This window comes from Lathyrus oleraceus, chromosome 4 (assembly GCF_024323335.1).
Source record: "Lathyrus oleraceus cultivar Zhongwan6 chromosome 4, CAAS_Psat_ZW6_1.0, whole genome shotgun sequence".
Taxonomy (NCBI): domain Eukaryota; kingdom Viridiplantae; phylum Streptophyta; class Magnoliopsida; order Fabales; family Fabaceae; genus Lathyrus; species Lathyrus oleraceus.
This window is the reverse complement of record NC_066582.1, coordinates 122125093-122143566: the sequence shown is the minus strand read 5'-3', so window position 1 is coordinate 122143566 and position 18474 is coordinate 122125093. Positions and strand designations below refer to the sequence as shown.

Below are 18474 nucleotides of genomic sequence, written 5' to 3'. Positions count from 1 at the left end.
TAGGAGGTTCCTCTTCGGCAACAGGTTTCTCCAAGACATACAACTTTCTATCATGCTTGAGGATAATCCTCAGATTTCGGTGCCAATCCAGAAAATTTGTCCCAGACAACTTTTCCTTATCAAGGATTGATCACAAATTGTTGTTAGATGTGTTTGCTATCATGGTAATCTACATGAAAAATATGAAAATATAAGTATCATTAAAAAATAACATATTTAATTAGGCCTTTAATTAAATATGCTCCCACTATTTTACTCAAAACAAATGACCCTCATCATTTGATTCGGGAAATCCCGTTGGAAGATTTTCTAGTGGATCAAGATCCACATTTCACTTTGTTTTTAAGTCCGCGTAGGCGGATTACACAAAACTAGGTTATTTAGGTAGGAACTCCTTCCAATTGTATCTAATACAACTCTCGAATATTTTAGTTGGGTGAATAACTCCTTATTCCAATCCATCACATGGATCATTTCCAACTCTTGCTTATAAACGTATATAATCTTATTATAATTTGTTTAGTTAAGTTTGACCCATTGTTTTAGCAATTGGATATTACAATTATTCCATCATACCTTACTAATATAGAACATGCACCTCGCATAGGCGAAACCTACATTATTCGATACTAGTCTTGATGAGTGCTAAAACTTGGAAAGCATAAACTTAAAATTTAATTTGAGGGAATTTGCAATTATTCTAATCTCACCGGCTTATTTATCATATAAATCATCTCTCACATGCATCAACATACATACAAAATGAAACAGTTATGACCCCTAGCGCAATTGTTCTCCCAAGCCAATGAGAGAACCTAAGCTAACCTAATAACGATCTAAGCTTCTCCAAGCAAGATCTTCAAGGTTGTCCTTCTTTGATATTGCATTCTTCTATTTCTTCATAACATTAAATTACATAAAAAGAAAATCGTTTTACATACAAGAGAGTGAGATGAGAAAAGGTGTTACATTAAGAGATTAAAATATAAGGACGACAAGCAGGTCGTATTATAAAATCCCAAAAACAAAATAAAGGAAAACTAAGGTCATAACCGATCACCACAAGACAATAATAATAAACACATTATTATTATTATTAATTTAAATTATGTTAATTAAATAAACCAAATTTAAATTTTAAAGAATAATTCATTTGAAACCGACGTCGATTTTCGCATCAACACTTGATACTTTAAAGCAAAACTCTTATGCAGTCACAACCCTAATCGCATAACTCTTTGACAGCACAACCCTTGTACCGTCATGAACCCTAATGCAGCAATTTCATACCATTAAACACACCATGATTGTTAATTCAGTATGATTGATCAACACGTCATTGCTTCACCATACTAATGTCGGATTCTTAAGCAAATGCCCATTGATCGCTCAAAGGAAAACAGTCATTAAGTGTTTGAATGAACGAAACGGAAACAGTATATCATATATACCATATTTTTGCATCAAAATTACTTATATCATATATATCAATTGATCGATCTCATTTGTGTAACCTATGGACGATCGATGTATCGCTGCTTCACCATACTAACGTCGGATTCCGAAGCATAGTCAACATCAATCATCCAAATCGTACACACCCATGATGCCAAATTTAATTGCTTGTTTATTATTTAATTCATTGTGTCTTTTAATCATATTAATACAGAAAATACAAAAAATAAACAGTTATCAGATGCATGGTTTCGTAAGTGGCTCTAATACCACTGACGGAGAATTGCGATCCAAAACACAGCGGAAATTAAAATTTTCTCCTTTAGTGATCCTTGTGAATGGGAATGATGAGTGATAGAAATCATTACCTCTTGTGGCGATTGAAACCTTCGATGTAGATCTAAGGAGTGATCACGAATGTTGAATGATGACAATGCCTCTACTCAGTCCACACGAACAAATTCCTTCAGTCTCAGTGCTAGCTACTACGAATGAAGGCTTTGAGTGAGAGAGAGAGAGAGAGAGGGAGAGAGAGAGAAAGAAACAAAATTTCATCTAATCAAATGCTTCTGCACAAGGGTTCTATTTATAGAACCACTTGTGTGGGCTGCAAGCTAAAAATCCCACTTAAGTGTATGTGGCCCATATCTTATGGTATACCAAAAAATCACTTAAGTGCGTGGTACCTTACCATATTTCGTATTCTACTTAAGTGCATCGTACCTTACAATGTTCCTTAGTTACTCTATCTCTCATCAGTCCATCATTTTGTGTGTGACCCTGTAGGTTTTCGCGACATTGACAATTATATTAAATAACGTATTTAACATAATAAATAGTGAGCGGTATCTAGCAACACATCACTACTACCCAAGACATGAAAATGTCATGTGATCTGACAAATCCTTTTGTGATAATACTTGTTTGTACAATTACCCTTTTGCCCTTATGTCTATATTGAACACAAGGCATAGACTGTGTCATCCTTGTCCAATTCAATATTGGGCCCTTAGAAATTTATCCTGTTACGCAGGATGGGAAAATTCCATCTAGGTCACTCGTGTCCCTCAGCATGCTTCGTGGAGTACCCATCAATTGTCTTTATGGTCATCCAGTTATGGACAATGTTTGATCAACAATAAAGCACTCGACTCTACATCTAAGGTCCATAGTGGTTTCAGGTCGAAGGGTAAAACACACCACTATCACCATGAGAATAACTTATAACACTTTGCATAACATTCTATGTAGTATTCTCATAGCGGGTCAATCCAGTATAAATATTACTCCTAATATTCATACCTATGTTTAAGACTTGATAACTCCTTATTCATGATCCATGAGATGTGATCATCAGTCTATATACATAATAGTCTTAAATCTTTAATGTTATCCCACTTCCCAACAAAGATCGACTACGGATACTTTAAGAATAATGTACTTATGTTTAATGGGATCTCATTATTAAGTCACACTTGATACATTAAACGGACTAGCTATTTTAGGGACTCTATCAAACAAACATAATAAAGAAAAAGCCTTTTATTATTAATAAATAATTCGATACAAGTATCAAAAGTATTGGTCTCTAGGGCTTACACCAACACCTCATGCCTACGTATTCTCATAGTGCAATGAAAAAATCAGAGCCACGTAGTTCATGGAATCGGGGAGGACAAAGAAAAGAAAAGAAGGTGCTCGTAAAGGATTCGCATCCATGTGTCTGCGTATCTGTATAGGGCAATAAGGAAGTCCGAGCTCTATAGTTCGAAGGACAAGGACTGAGAAAAAGATAAGATTATGGGTGGTATTTAAACTGAAAAGAAAAGGGTAAAAGTGGTGTTAAAACCAAGAAATGAGGAAGAACCAAAGAGGTGTGTCACAAAAATAAAGTGGTGTCATAACCAAGAACAGAAATTTAAAGGTGGTGTCAAAACCAAAAGAGAGGTTAACCATGTAGGTGTGACCCTGAATTGTGGTGTCATAACTAAGAACTGAAATGAAAGTGGTGTCAAAACCAAGAGATGGGGTTAACCATGTAGGTGTGTCCCTGAATTATGGTGTCATAACCAAGAAATGAAATAAAAGTGGTGTAAAAATCTAGAGAGGGGGTTAACCATGTAGGTGTGTCCCTGAATTGTGGTATAATAACCAAAATTTGAAATAAAAACAGTGTCAAAGCCAAGAGAGGGGGTTAATCATGTAGGTGCATTCCTGAATTGTGGTGTCATAACCAAGAACTGAAATAAAAATGGTGTCAAAACCAAGAGAGGGGGTTAACCATGTAGGTGTGTCCCTGAATTGTGGTTACATAACCAAGAACTGAAATAAAAGTGGTGTCAAAACCAAGAGAGGGGCTTAACCATGGAGGTGTGTCCCTAAATTGTGGTTTCATAACCAAGAACTGAAATAAAAATGGTGTCAAAACCAAGAGCGAAAATAAAAGTGGTCTAAAAACCAAGAGAGTGGGTTAACCATGTAGGTGTGTCCTAAAAGAAAATGATTGCAATGGTGTTTAAACCAAAAGGATCTGAAGAGAGGAGCCACAGAGGCTAGGTGCGGACTGGACAATAAATTGGCTGGAATTGCACTAAAGTCTAGGAATAGAGACAAATACTCTGAGCAACTGGGTCATTCTTCCCGTACCCAGAGATATTCTAGAAAAGTGTAGGGAAGATCCCCTATCATCATTCTCGATTGCTTAAGGATCATGGCATGCAAAACTTAGTTAATGTTTGATAAGTTGTTAAAACGGGTTCCCAAAGATGCTTGTGGGGATGAGTCATATGATTGACTGCTAAGGAAAGATGTATTCCACTAAGGGTCTTGGACTTGTGGGGAGGTTGAATCTCCAAAGTGACAAAGGCTAGTCCCATGAAGTGACCAAGGGACTTATAGTCACTTGGCAAACACAAGGAGAAGATGTAACAGATAACGGGATTCAGTAGATCCAATATGAATTGGATCAAGCCAAATCAAAGGAAAGGATTGATGAACAAACAAAGATGCATGATCATACAAACCTAGTCTAGGGTCTCATTGTTAGGTAGCCCAAGAGAAAGCCATGTGGGTGCAAAGTGTACTGACCTATGTCTCATTGTTAGGTAGTCCAATAGAAATCCATGTGTGTGTAATAGTTTGTTAAACCTAATCCGATGAATGTAAGAGGCCAAGATGAAACAAAACACAAGCTCAAAAGTCCAATAGGGACAAGGGAAAGTCAGAGCGTCCACATGGTCTCAGGGTCAATGTCACTCCAAGTCAAGAAAATGTGCCTAAATCCTAAGTCAAAGTTCCGAGTCCAAAAGGTCTTCAATACTCCAGATCAAACATAGGACTAATATTTGATCCAAGTTACTTTATCATGTTTTGGTTCATTAAACTTTAATAAGCCAACAGTCAAACAAGATAAGAGTAATAGATGAGTATAAAAGGATAGAGTATGGAATGATATGATGAATAATGTGACATAAAATAAAAGTGCATTAAGTAAATGACATAAAATTAAATGAAATAGACTTAAATAACTTGAATTAAATAGCGGGAAATAAATGGAAATAATGTAAAGAGCAATAGATTAATGTTACGAGTTAATGATTAGTCAATTATGTTGGAACAATTTAGTGTTATGTTAAGCAATCGTAAGTAAGCTTATATAGAATCCATACCTATCTTAGGCTGGTCAATGACAATGTACCAGACATGTTAGAGAATTAACACAAAGTTAATCTCATACAACATGCAACATAATAGTTAAGACAAAATAAAAAGATGGAAGTATAGAGAGTGAAAAAGGGAATCAAGTCAATCACATAGGGATCATTATATCCACACATCAAAGGACTCAAAATATGGGACACTGAGGGCTAACCTATCATTGATGAAAAGTATTGAAGATGATTCACAAACATCTATCAACAGTTTTGGATAAAAGAAGGTTGATCAACCTCAAGTCCATCTATCAATGATATAAGATGAGTAAGAATTCATCAACCAAGCAGATAAACTCAATTCAAAACATCAAATGATCATCAACTAAAAATAATAATTAATTAATAATGATTTAATATTGATTAAATAAAGAAAATAAAAGAGAAAATATCAAAGAGGGGTCAAAGTATCAAACAAAAGTCAAACAAAAATGTGGAAGGTTAACAAAATTCAGAGTGAATGGACCTTAAAAGTTGGGGTTGAAAATATTTAAAAATTATTAAAATAAAAATGCAAAAAGAAAATTAAATGGAAAATAAAAGAAAATATGCATTAAATGTAAAAATGATTTTTGAAAAAAAATGCAAAAAAAATGGTATGAGGTAGAAAACAATTTTATGAAATTATGGAAAAATATTAAATTAAAAACTATGAAGGGAGTTATTTAAAATTAATTTTGGAAGAAAAGAAAAAAATGAAATAAAAAAGAAATTAAAAACAATTTGAATCCAACGGCTAACTAGGTGGCATATTCCGATTGGAGGAAGGATTTGAAATTGGCTCCATTGCACGCGCACACGTTCATCTTCAACCTTTGGAATTCCAATTTTGCAACATCATGAACTCGTGTTGTTAACATGAATCAAACATGGATTCAGCTACAAAATATATCACCATTCATATTTTCCTACATCAGAGCAATTGGTTTGCTTTGAGTAGGGAGAATTTGCTCAAAAACTCGAAGAATCCTAGTTCTTCAAAGTAAAATTAAATGGTGGATACTGAAAATAAATTACTAGTAAGAGAGTGCTTTTGATCAGTGGAACAAGGAGAAGAGTGTGGTAACTTGTTTGCTCAAGGTTGTAACTCGTATCTACCTGTTCGAATGAAGCTTCAGAAATCAACAGTGGTGGATCTAAGAGCTAGGATGCAAAAGGATTCAGACCAAGGCAATTCTTCAAACACCTTCAGAGGATGTCGATGAATGATTTTGGGCAAAGAAATGGAAGGAAAAGAGCTTGAATCAAAAAAGAGCTTGATTGGTTGTTTGAGGTATCGGGCTTCAATGGTGGCAGGGTTTCTTTAGCTTTCCAAGCTTGCAAATGAAGGCAACAACTTCCTCTATTTGTAGAGAATGTGTTGGGGTTCAAATACGTGTGAAATAGGCTTGAATTCGTGTGAATTGAGTTAGAAAATTTCAGATCCCGATCGTGTGAAATTTTGGTGCCAAACTCGTGATTTTGGAGCTTCTCAAGTCGTTTCAAGTGATCCTAAAATGCGTTTGGTTATGGGTAATTGGTTTTCACGCATGAGAAGTGGTCCCAAGTTGATTTATGCAAGTTTCAACATTATAGGTCATGGAACAAACAGAATTTAGGTCACCATGTTCAAGCTTAGGCCAAATCCAATCCCCTCGTTCATTTTCCAATTTTCTTTGAGCCAAAGGATCACTTCATAGAGTAGAATAAGATGCAAGAAAATCAATCCAAAAGGATATTTAGGTGAAATTTTTAGGCATCTGAAGTTGAGGTCGTGACCTCTAAAATTAGGTTGTGCAATTGGTCAAGCATTTTGCGTCATGCTTGGTCATTTTGAGGTCATATGTTCATAATGCCATAACTTTTGATTCCCTTGTGAATTTTGAGTCAAACTTAGGCCAAATTATCTTTGACATAAGCTTAACACAATGCAAAAATAATGGGATCAAAATAGTTCTTGAGCTGAAAATGGAAAGGGTCGAAAGTAAGAGTCATGATAAGGTTTTGGCCTATTTTGGCCACTTGGTCATTGGCGCAAATGAGGTCCTAAATGGATGAGTTAATGTTTGAACCTTTAATTAAAGTTGTAGAGGATCCCAAAAGACACATTTGGATCAAATAATCTTGGCATTTGGATAAAAATTAAAGGAGTTATGGAGTTTAGACCAAAGGTATGACACACTTGCAAATTAGGTCAAACCACTTTGTGCCCCTTTGTGCAAACTTGATATTTCCTTGAATTTTAAGCCATGATGATGATGGATTGAGCATATCTTGATGAAATATTGATTAGGTCATAAATTATATGGAACATGGCTTGAAGATTGAGGGTTGTGGCATGGACAAACACACATGAGCTACTTTTGAATCAACATGATCAACTTGTATTTCCTCTGATCAAAGACCTTGACTTTGCTTTGATTTGAAACATGATCACCTCCTAAAAGCAAACAAGTACCATCTCTTCATGAAGTTAGGGTTAGTTTATAAGTAAAACAAAGTGAAGCCCTAGGGTTAAGATACAATACATAAGGTGGCCATGCTTGGGATTCCATGACCAAATGCAATGGTCATGCATGATATGATTTGATGCATGCAAATGTGGAATTATAAAAGAAATAAAAAGGAATGGTAAATTTTATGGTATGACATATACGTATAGAAAGCATTTGGTCCCTGTAAATTAAACTTAATATTTAATGGGTCTAAGAAACAATACTTTTTAAGTCTCTTTCAACACACATCTCATACATGTAGCTAAAATTTAACGCAAAAGTCAAATCTTGATGTGAGTCTTGACATTAAACGTATTTGAGAATAATGAATATAAGTTGAAATCACCATAAAATATGTACTTATGTTCATCATAATCGTAGCACGGTTATGTCCAACCAATTATCTCCCTTTAAAATATCCAAAATATAACTCATTCCAAGTATATAAAATTGACTTGGTTCATGTTTTAATATCATCACGAAGGTGTTTACCATCTCCTCTACCACCCTTGACAGTCTTAGCAAGTTATCTGAGTAAGGTATTATGGTATCCATATTATGTTGTGGGAGCAAAACACAATAACAACACAATACATAAATTTAAATACACAAACAACAACAACATGTAACAAATGTTTTTTAAACCAAACATATATTTACCTCATCACATCTCAGATACACTTCACCCACATATCCTCGATCGACTTCTTCCACTCCTCCCCAATCAACCTCTCACACTCCTCCTGATACACCCTCTCATGCTCCTCATAGATCAACCTCTCATGCTCCTCTTGATGCACCCTCTCAAGTTTCTTCTAAGTCACTCTCTCCCACAACTCCTAAGTCAACTTCTCCCGCTCTTTTCCAATGTTTCTTGTATCCTCTCACCCACCCTTTGATCAACTTAAATAATTCCACAGAGAAACTATGAATAACTCGCCAATAAAACTTAAAAACTCTAGGGTGACCCTTGAGTACTCAAAGTACTAGAAAGCGCCCCACTAACAACTTTCATGAGTGGTACTCTACTGGACTCCTTAGGTGCTGGTGGTTTGACTCAAATAATAATAAAGTTAACTCTAAAATAATAATTTTATCTGAACTTATAAAAAAGGTTACTGACAACAAAACTTCTTGAATTTTCCCAAACCAACCTTCAAACTCGAAAATGGCTGAAACCGTCGCCTGCTTCCCAGAGTCCTCCCGTACAACCCTAATCGTGCAGCCTTGTCATACAGCCTTGTCGTATAGCCGTACAACCTCATACTCAATTTTTTCAATTTTTCATTAAAAAATTCAATTTAAGACAATTCTGTTTATCGACATTTTTTAAAATACTTAGTTTCTACGCATTGGGAAACAGACGAAAATAACAAGTTGCACCAAAACACACAGTGCAATACAATTCCCAAATTTATAGAAATCCCAAAACTTCAGAAATCATAACAGCAATATCACAGAAATCATACAACTCACAAGTTATCAGAAAATCCCAAAAGGGTATCACAACAATCACATATTCATACGTAATTCCATTATAACAATAAAATTATATAGTAAAACACTAATCAATGACCTTAGGGGTTTTGGTCAAACTCTTGGGTCACCAATAAGGTCAAATGAAGTATAATACGAAATACAAAGATATGAGGGTAAGGACCTCTCTCTATCCTGACTGCTTAAGGCCACCCATATGGAGAAATACCTCGAAATTTGAAGCTTTGACAAACTTCTTCACGTTCCTCACGGTTGCTCCTAAAGCTCTATTCCAAAACATCAATTCGATGATCAGACGCTTTCCCAAATTCTGATTTTTTTTTCTCCATACCATGAAGCCCCCTCACATTAAGGGGTGATAATTAGATCCATTAAGACAAAATCCATCAAATTCATCTACTAAAATTCTATTCAATCCATCAATCAATTATTGAGTAGATTAATCGGTTGAACTAAACTCATCCATTCATATGCATGATTTGATCAAATCCATCCAACATATTTTAATGATCCAATGCGTTATTTTTATCTCCATTAGATCTATTTTTAAAAATATAATTAAAAAAATAGATTTTTCATTAAAAATAATTGATTTTTTTTCTGTAAATAAAAAAACTAATATTTTGCAAAATACAAAAAATTGATTTTTTTTTCCGAAAAAAAATAGTTTTTAAAAAAAATACAAAAGATCTACTTTTTTTTGAAAAAGCAAAAAAAAACGATTTATTTTCGAAAAAAAACTGCTTATATCTAAATTACAAAAAATCAATTTTTTTCAAAACTACAAAAAAATTTGTTTTTCCAAAAAAATCATTTTTTTCAAAAAATATAATAATTGATTTTTTTCTAAAATACTAAAACAATTTTTTTAAGATACAAAAAAAAACATTTTATTTTCAAAAAATAAAAAATAAATTTTTTCCCGAAATTATATAAAACCTACTTTTTCCCGAAAAAATATAAATGGATTCTTTTCAAAAATACACCAAATAATTTTTTTTCTAAAACACAAAAAAAAATTGATTTATTTTCAAAAATACAAAAAAATGATTTTTTTTTCATAAATAAATGATTGTTTCGAATATTTAAAAAATATTTTTTCTCCAAGAATAAATAAAAATTGAATTTTTTGAAATATATAAAATTGATTTTTATATTCATCCAATACATCCATTTTGGCTCCCCTAGTCTTTATACCCTCTCATTCACACCTTCCTTTAAGAAATTAAATCTAAATGCTTCTCAACAATAATATCACTAATAATTCCAATAGTTAATAAAATAATTTATATAATTATTTTAATTATATATTTCTATTTTTAATAATGTAACACGTTTATTCTATTAAATAAAAATTTCACTAAATAATTATTTAATAAAAATCTAATTTACTTAATATTTATAAAATAATCCTTTTTATTTTATCTAGTTAATTATTTCAAATATCTCTAATAATTTTAATAATTCAATTTTATTTTTCCGCCCTCAAATAACCTATATTCTTAGTAATTATTAAATTACTAAAATACCCCTAAATCCCATAAAATCCCAAAATAACTAAAATAATTCATTATAAATTTAAATAAATCAAGCAACACACATAAAACACTCAAATAATTAAATAAGATTAATAATTTAAAGTTGGGGTGTTACAACTCTCCCTCACTTAAAAATATTTTCTCCCTCGAAAATTATTTAGCAAAAACATATTCAGATAAGATTCCTTCATCTAGCTCTCTAGCTCCCACGCCATGCTCCCACCAGTAGGTCCTTCCCGGACAACCTTCACTAGGGAAATCTTTTTGCCTCTGAGCTGCTTCACTTCTCGATCCTCAATTCTCATAGGTGATGCTTCGACAGTTTGATTATCCCTAACTTGTACATCATTGATCACACTAAAATTTACGTATTTTCGACTCCGATTTCACATGCATTCTAGTTATTTTATTGTCATTTTGTTGTGTTATTACTGTGTTTTCCTTTGTTTTCAGGTTTTTACTTTAATCGGAGCCCCGATCGAGAAAAGGAGTGAAAAAGGGCTAAAAACCTTAAAATTCAGCATTTTGTCCTTATGGCTTACCCCATGGCGGGCGCCACAGACCAAGCCATGACGTGTCCAAGTCCAACTTCCTCAACTCCCACGTTTCCCCACTTCATCCACTAAGGCGCCCCACTTTGTGCTTGTGGCGGGCATCATAGCCTTGTGGCGGGCGCCACAAGAAGGAAACAGTTTCCTCTATTTTCAAGTTGAAGGGCATCCAAGTCAATTCCACATTTTTTATTTTCCTATAAATCTAAACGCGAATTCAGTTTTACAACCATCCAAACTTAGAACAGAGGCAAGCTCAGAAGCAAATTTGTTTCACTTAGGCATATACTCAGTATTTTATAGTGGTAGTCGCTTCGCATTGGAGTGTTACCACAATTGTGTCATCAAGTCTGTGATAGAGTCTGTAATCGAGTTTGGAGCACTTTGGAAGGAAGTTAATCCTGCCGTCATTTTCTTTTCCGCATTGCAATTTACTCAGCCCTCCGATTGGAGCAGGTTTTCATTACTCGCCTTTACTTTATTTATTTCCCGCACTCGCTTTACTTTATTTATTTCCCGCACTCGCCTTTACTTTATTTATTTCCCGCACTCGCTTTTACTTTATTTATTTCCCGCACTCGCTTTTACTTTATTTATTTCCTCGCACTCGCTTTAAATTATTTATTTCCTCGCACTCGCTTTAAATTATTTACTTTCCGCACTCGCTTTAAATTATTTACTTTCCACACTCGCACGACTTTTATTTACTTTTCGCACTCGCACTACTTTTATTTAAATTAATGCACTTTTATTTTACCATGTCTAGCTAAATCTAAAAGGTTAGAATGTAAGGTTCGTAATTGAACCGACAATCCGTACAATTGTTCGTAGAAACACCTAAGGGCTATTTTAACTTTCAACTTAAGTTTTCCCGCACTTCAATTTCGTTGGGTAAGATCGAAATCCGTCCAACGTCTTTATAAACTTAATTGCTTTTAACTATTTCAAAAACAGCGAAAGCGCTTCGTCTAGTTCATTAGGAGTTTTTAACATCAAGGAGAAAAGAGATTTTAAAACTATTTTCGGACGCGTTTATAAGTTTAGAGTCTGGTTCGTAAGAACCTCTTTTGGTTAAGAAATCCAGGTTATAATACTTTTCAACTTAGTTAAGATACTATATTTCCTAAAAATAGGTTTACTACTCTAACGCAATGCGCACCTTTTTATAAGTGACAATAAGAGGGTTTGATTAGGGAGTACAACTCGGTTCTGAATACGCGAAAGCGACAGTTCCTGTTAAATTAGTTCTTTTCAAAGTAGGAAACATTGCCCATAAGTAGTTCTATTAGCAAGTACTTGGATTATCAATTGATTACGTGAATTACATTCGACCCTGTCTTTATAAATTATATTCTATTTTCAATACTTTACTTTTCATTGCACACTATAAAAACACCTATTTCGACTGCCTTTGATAAACACCATAACAACAGATAACGATAGATTGACACTTGGTCTTTGTGGTTCGATAATCTTTTATATTACTCTGACGCGTTCGTACACTTGCGAACACCAAGTTTAACAACGCATCAATCATCCATTTGGATTATATGTGATGGATTAGTAATATACTTCCTAAGTTGGGATACATAAAAAACACCATGCAGATTCGAAAGAGATGGTGGCAGGGCCACTCTGTAGGAAACAAATCCAACTCGTTGGGTAATCTGATACAAACCAATGAAACGAGGAGTAAGCTTCTTAGACTTCAGTGTACATCTAACACCAGTAACAAGAGTGACTCTCAGAAATACATGATCATTTTCTCGGAATTCAAGAGCCTTCCTCCGCTTATCATGGTAACTTTTTTTCCTATTCTACGATGCCTTCATCTTCTTTTGGATCATCTTCACCTTCTTAGTAGTCTGCTAAACAATCTTTGGTCCAAGTACAACACTCTCTCCATACTCATACCAACACAGAGGAGTCTTACACCTACTACCATACAAAGCCTCAAATGGTGCCATTCTAATACTAGAATGATAGTTGTTATTATACGTAAATTCAATCAATGGAAGATAATCATCCCAAGCACCTTTTTGCACTAAGACACAAGCTCTCAAGAAGTTCTCCAGAGACTGGATAGTCCTCTCAGTCTGACCATCTATCTTCAAATGATATGTAGAACTCAACCGCATTCTAGTACCCAAAGCCTCTTGCAAACTCTCTAAAAAATCTGAACGTGAATCTCGGATCTCTGTCAGAAATAATACTCGACGGAGTATCATGCAACTTCACAATCATACTAATATAGATCTCAGCAAGCTCCTGCAATGAGAATTTGGTCTTAAACGGGATGAAATGCGCTGATTTAGTCAGTCTATCCACAATCACCCAAATTGCATCACTCCCTCTATGATTATTTGACAAACCTATCATAAGTTCTGGCACATCATGTACACAAACTATATTCCAAAACTTTAAGATCCCATTCTCGTCAACTCGGAAGTCTTCATCTTCACTTTATTTAATTGATGACAACCGATCAACCAAAACTACATCCAACTTTTGACTCACTCTGATCTCATTAAGAAAATAACTAGTCAACTTCAACATGCCTAATCTCACACTATTAGTAGTCACCTCGCCCACCAAGCTCAAGTCTCTGAATTGATCGACCAAATCCAACTCTCTAGCCATCAATGCTGACACATGCAAGAACTTCCGACTCAAAGCATCTGCTATAACATTAGCTTTACCAGGATGGTAATTCAAACCAAAGTCATAGTCCTTCAAAAACTATAACCAACTCCTTTATCTCATATTTAGCTCGTTATAATCAAACATATATCTCAAACTCTTATGATCAATAAATGCTTAGAAATCTATAACCATACAAATATTGTCTCGATATCTTCAGCACAAATACTATAGCTGCCAACTCTAAATCATAGGTAGGGTAGTTCCTCTCATGCATCTTCAGTTGTCGTGAAGCATAAGCTACCACATGTCCATGTTGCATAAGTACTCCATCTAAACCCATCTTGGATGCATCACAATACACTACAAACGGTTATGTGAGGTCTGGTAATATCAAAAGTGGTGCTATTGTCCACTTCTTCTTCATTTCTAAAAAAAAATCTTCACACTGGATATCCCACACAAAAGAGCTTGACCCTTTTTGAGTCAACTAAATGAAAGGTAGAGCTAACTTCGAAAAACATTCAATAAATCTTTTGTAGTAACTGACCAACCCCATAAAACTTTTGATCTCTGTAACTAACTTATGAGCCTCCCATAGTAGCATTACGTCTACCTTGGATAGATCCACTATTATGCCACCACTAGAAATTACATTACCAAGAAAACTTAATTTCTACAACCAGAACTCACATTTGGATAACTTGTCATAAAATTTCTTCTCTTTCAAAACCTGAAGTCCAATACGAATATGTTCTGCATGATCTTCATCTGATTTAAAATACATCAGAATATCATCTATGAAAACCACAACAGATTTATCCAAGTAAGTATGAAAGGTCCTATTCATATACCCCATTACCACACCATGGAATTAGACACACCGAACGAAATTACTGAGTACTCATATTAACCTTATCGAGTTCTAAAAGTAGTCTTTGGAATACCTTCATCCTTCAATCGAATCTAATGATAGTCTGATCTCAAATAAATTTTTCTTAATACACAAGCTCCTACCAACTGATCCATAAGGTCGTCAATTATAGGAAGAGGATATTTGTTATTGATAGTAACCTTGTTCAGCTGGCGATAATCAACATACAACCTCATATTATCGTATTTCTTTTTCACTAATAACAATGGAGCTCCCCACAGTGATACACTTGGTCTAACAAATTTATTCTCAAGCAAAACTTATAATTGTTTCTTCAGTTCACCCAATTCTATTGGAGACATTCTATAAGGTGCCATCGACACAGGTCTAGTATCGGGTACTGAATCTATGGTGAACTCAACTTCTCTCTCTGGCGGTAGATCAGTAATATCATATGGAAATACTTCTAGAAATTCACATATCATGGGTAGGTCAACCATTGATGCCTTACTTCCAACTTGCAAAGAAGAAAACATGGTAAACACTTGAGCTTCGTCTTTTAAGAATTCTTTCACTTGACTAGTAGATATAAATCTTGAATCTATGCTCTCTTCGAATTCAGGAAACAACACAATCTCAACAACATCTACACTCTTGCAGTCAGCGGCACGCCGAACCAACCCTCCACATTTGAAACAAATCAGAGAAGCAGAAACTTCTCTCCCAATTGTTTCAATTTCGCTTCTGCTAGCAAGTGGTTAGAAAACAAAATGTGCACCCACAATTTTCACACATTTGTCGCATACTAGGAAACAAATAAAAATCACAAAACTTGGACAAACGGACCGACCTGATCTGATGCTACCATGTAACACCCTAAACCATAATTCTTAATTATAAAAGATAAAATCACATTTTAGGATATTATACCAACAAAACATACATACTTTATTTATATAAAACAACTCCCTTATTTACCTTAAAATTTGAAGCTTTGACAAATTTCTTCATGTTCCTCGCGATCACTCCCAAACCTCTGTTACAAAACCCCAATTCCACGATCGACTGCTTTCCCAAATTCTTATATTTTTCTCTGTATCCTCAAGTCCCCTCACGTTAGTTTAGATATAACCATAAAATTCCAATTGGTCTCTACACCCTCAAGTCCCCTCCTATTTAGGTACAATCATAAGAGGATTGAACTCATTAAACTTTATTTAGTCTGCTCGCGTCTTTAGCTGCTTTATGTTTAACTTTAGTTGTTATCATCAAACATTATTTGTCATCATTAAAAGCATGTTCATATTTAAGAGATCTTCTTTGATTATTAACCTATAAAACATGGTTCAATATTCTCCCCATTTTTGATGATGAAAATGCATCTCTCAGAGAGGTGGTAAAGTAAACAACATATATTTGTTTGGAGTAATTAACTTCCCCCTGAATTAAGTAGGAAGTATATTATGCCCCCCTGAGATCTCGTGGTAGTTATGTTGGGTCTAGGATAAAGTGTTGGGTTATGAAGTCTATTTTGTCATTAATTACGTCAATCTTTCCAATCAAGACTTTGAGTAGATCTTCAGTTTGGGGAATATGTGGAATAGAGTAATCAAAATCATTTAAGTCTATAGGTGCTTCTTGATTATTTAACTTTCTCTTCTTCTCATTTTAGGGCTTTTCAGTCACTTTTTCATCGATGATCTCATATTTCATTGCTGCCAATATTGATTTTCCTATTTTTGTCACATCTTTTATGTAATTTTATTCTCCAAAATTGAATCCAGCGTGTTCGAGGAGCTTTGTAATCAGGTTTTTATACGGTAGACATTTTTATTCTTTCTTTTTCACTATCATGTATTTGATTACTTGATTTTCCCAATTTACTTTGATTTTGGTCACTATTACATATATGGCTTCAACATCGACTTGGGTTACGAGACCAAAGTTTCTCTTACTTGAAAAAGTTATGTGATTGATCGTATAATGGATCATACGACTATCAGGGTGAATATATCCAACAGTGAAATCGATTTGGTATGAAGGGTGTTGGATACTTCGTAAGTGAGGAGGTAAAAATCTTGTAATTCTAGTTGTATCCTTTGTCTCCGGATTCTAAGATGGTATCTTCATGGGGAAGATTTAGAATGTTTCTAAACTCTTTCAATGACAAAGATATCATATGCCTTTTTTACTTCAAATTTGACTATTCCATTAGCGAAGTAAAGATTTGAGAAGAACACCTTCAGTAATCGTAGGTATACTCTTTTTGAGGTGTTGTAGGGGAAGGTGGACAAGTTTAGCTCTTCAAAAGTTTTAAATATTTCACATTCTTTAAAAGCATTTGAATTCAGGGTGTGAATTCTTCTAAGAGCTCAGTCGGAAAACTCTTGAATGAATCTCAATTAGCCATGATGATTTTGAGAGAGTAATCTCACACTCACATAATTTGAGAAAAACTATGTAATGCAAAAGAGTGATAGGGGTATACTTATTTATAGTGTGCTTCTTGATGATTTGACTGTGTATTTATGGAAAATAATAAATGGAAATTGCACTCATAAAAAATCAGATCCAAAATTATTCCAAAATAGGTGTTCCAATCGATTGGATATGGGCTCCAATCGATTAGAAAATTCGATCTTTCAGGATATTAAGCGTCCATCATTAATATTGGGTTTTGATTTCCTTAGAGCACACGCTTAGTTGAGATATGATCTAAAAATATGAGCTCCAAGCTTCTCTAATTTATTTCCTCAATTAGCCAACTGATTGCGATTAGTCACTTAGCCTCATTGGTGCATTTTTGGCCTTATACTGGAATTTATTTCTTTTCTACACCCCTATTCAGCTTAATTTGCACCTTCTTTCTATAAAGTACTTAGAAACTCATCTTTTTGGTTTGCAAACATAATTTATCGAGATGATAAAAATTAAATACACTATTTTAAAGGATTAATTAGATTTTTCCGATCATTTTGAATTTAAAATAGTGTACTACCTCTATTATCAAGAGACCTTGATAAAACTTCCCTTAAAGGGAACATCAATATACTATGGTGTGTCGTTCTCTATGTATTTTTGTATGCGAGAGTTAGTTCAAACAACGAGATGAGTAAGTCCATCACAAACATATCTACGCAACATACTATGTGGTTAACTGATTACTAAGGATCATAAATGTTGAGATATCCTCAAAAACACTTGTTTTGTTCACTATCGTTGATATTTGCCATCATCGTAAATTCTTGGATCATAGAATTAAACCATTGTATACTTAAGAGTATACCTTTTTTCTTTGAACAACTTCATTAAATATTAGCTAAGATATTGAGCTACAAAGCATACATGCAAAACATTAAGGTTTCACATTTGGTACCCCGATTTTCATGGGTTCAGGTGCGTTAGTTCTTCCACAAGGTATATAGTTATTAACTTTAGACCTTTTCAATTTGTAAAAATAGAAATACTCTAAACGTCCAAATCTTTTACAACATGTACATTTATAAACTGGGCGATTCCTTTTCTTATGATTTAAGCCTTTACTAGGTGTTCTATTTGTTTTGAATCCTATTCCATTTTCATTTAAGGAAGGCCTTTGACTTGATAAGATCAAGTCAATATTTAATTTTCCCTTCGTAAATTTACTTAGGATTTCATGCAATCTATTCACTTACTTTTTCAGCAAAACACAAGTCTCACAAACTTCTGTTGAGTTTCTAATATTGGTTATTTCTA

At 34.1% G+C, this 18474-nt stretch overlaps 1 protein-coding gene across 1 annotated transcript; it reads right to left on the bottom strand.

Moving 5' to 3' along the window:
* Positions 1-15059: 15059 nt before the first annotated feature.
* LOC127136323 (uncharacterized) lies at positions 15060-15750 on the bottom strand. The gene is made up of 3 exons (XM_051062901.1): positions 15718-15750; positions 15605-15615; positions 15060-15486 (listed from the first exon to the last, which is right to left on the bottom strand). Exons 1-3 carry the CDS (start codon positions 15748-15750, stop codon positions 15060-15062), a joined length of 471 nt encoding a protein of 156 aa, XP_050918858.1.
* Between the last annotated feature and the right edge of the window lie 2724 nt (positions 15751-18474).

Coding starts and splice junctions, on each gene's coding strand:
- LOC127136323 (XM_051062901.1), bottom strand. CDS start 15,750: ATGAAGAAATTTGTCAAAGCTTCAAATTTTAAG.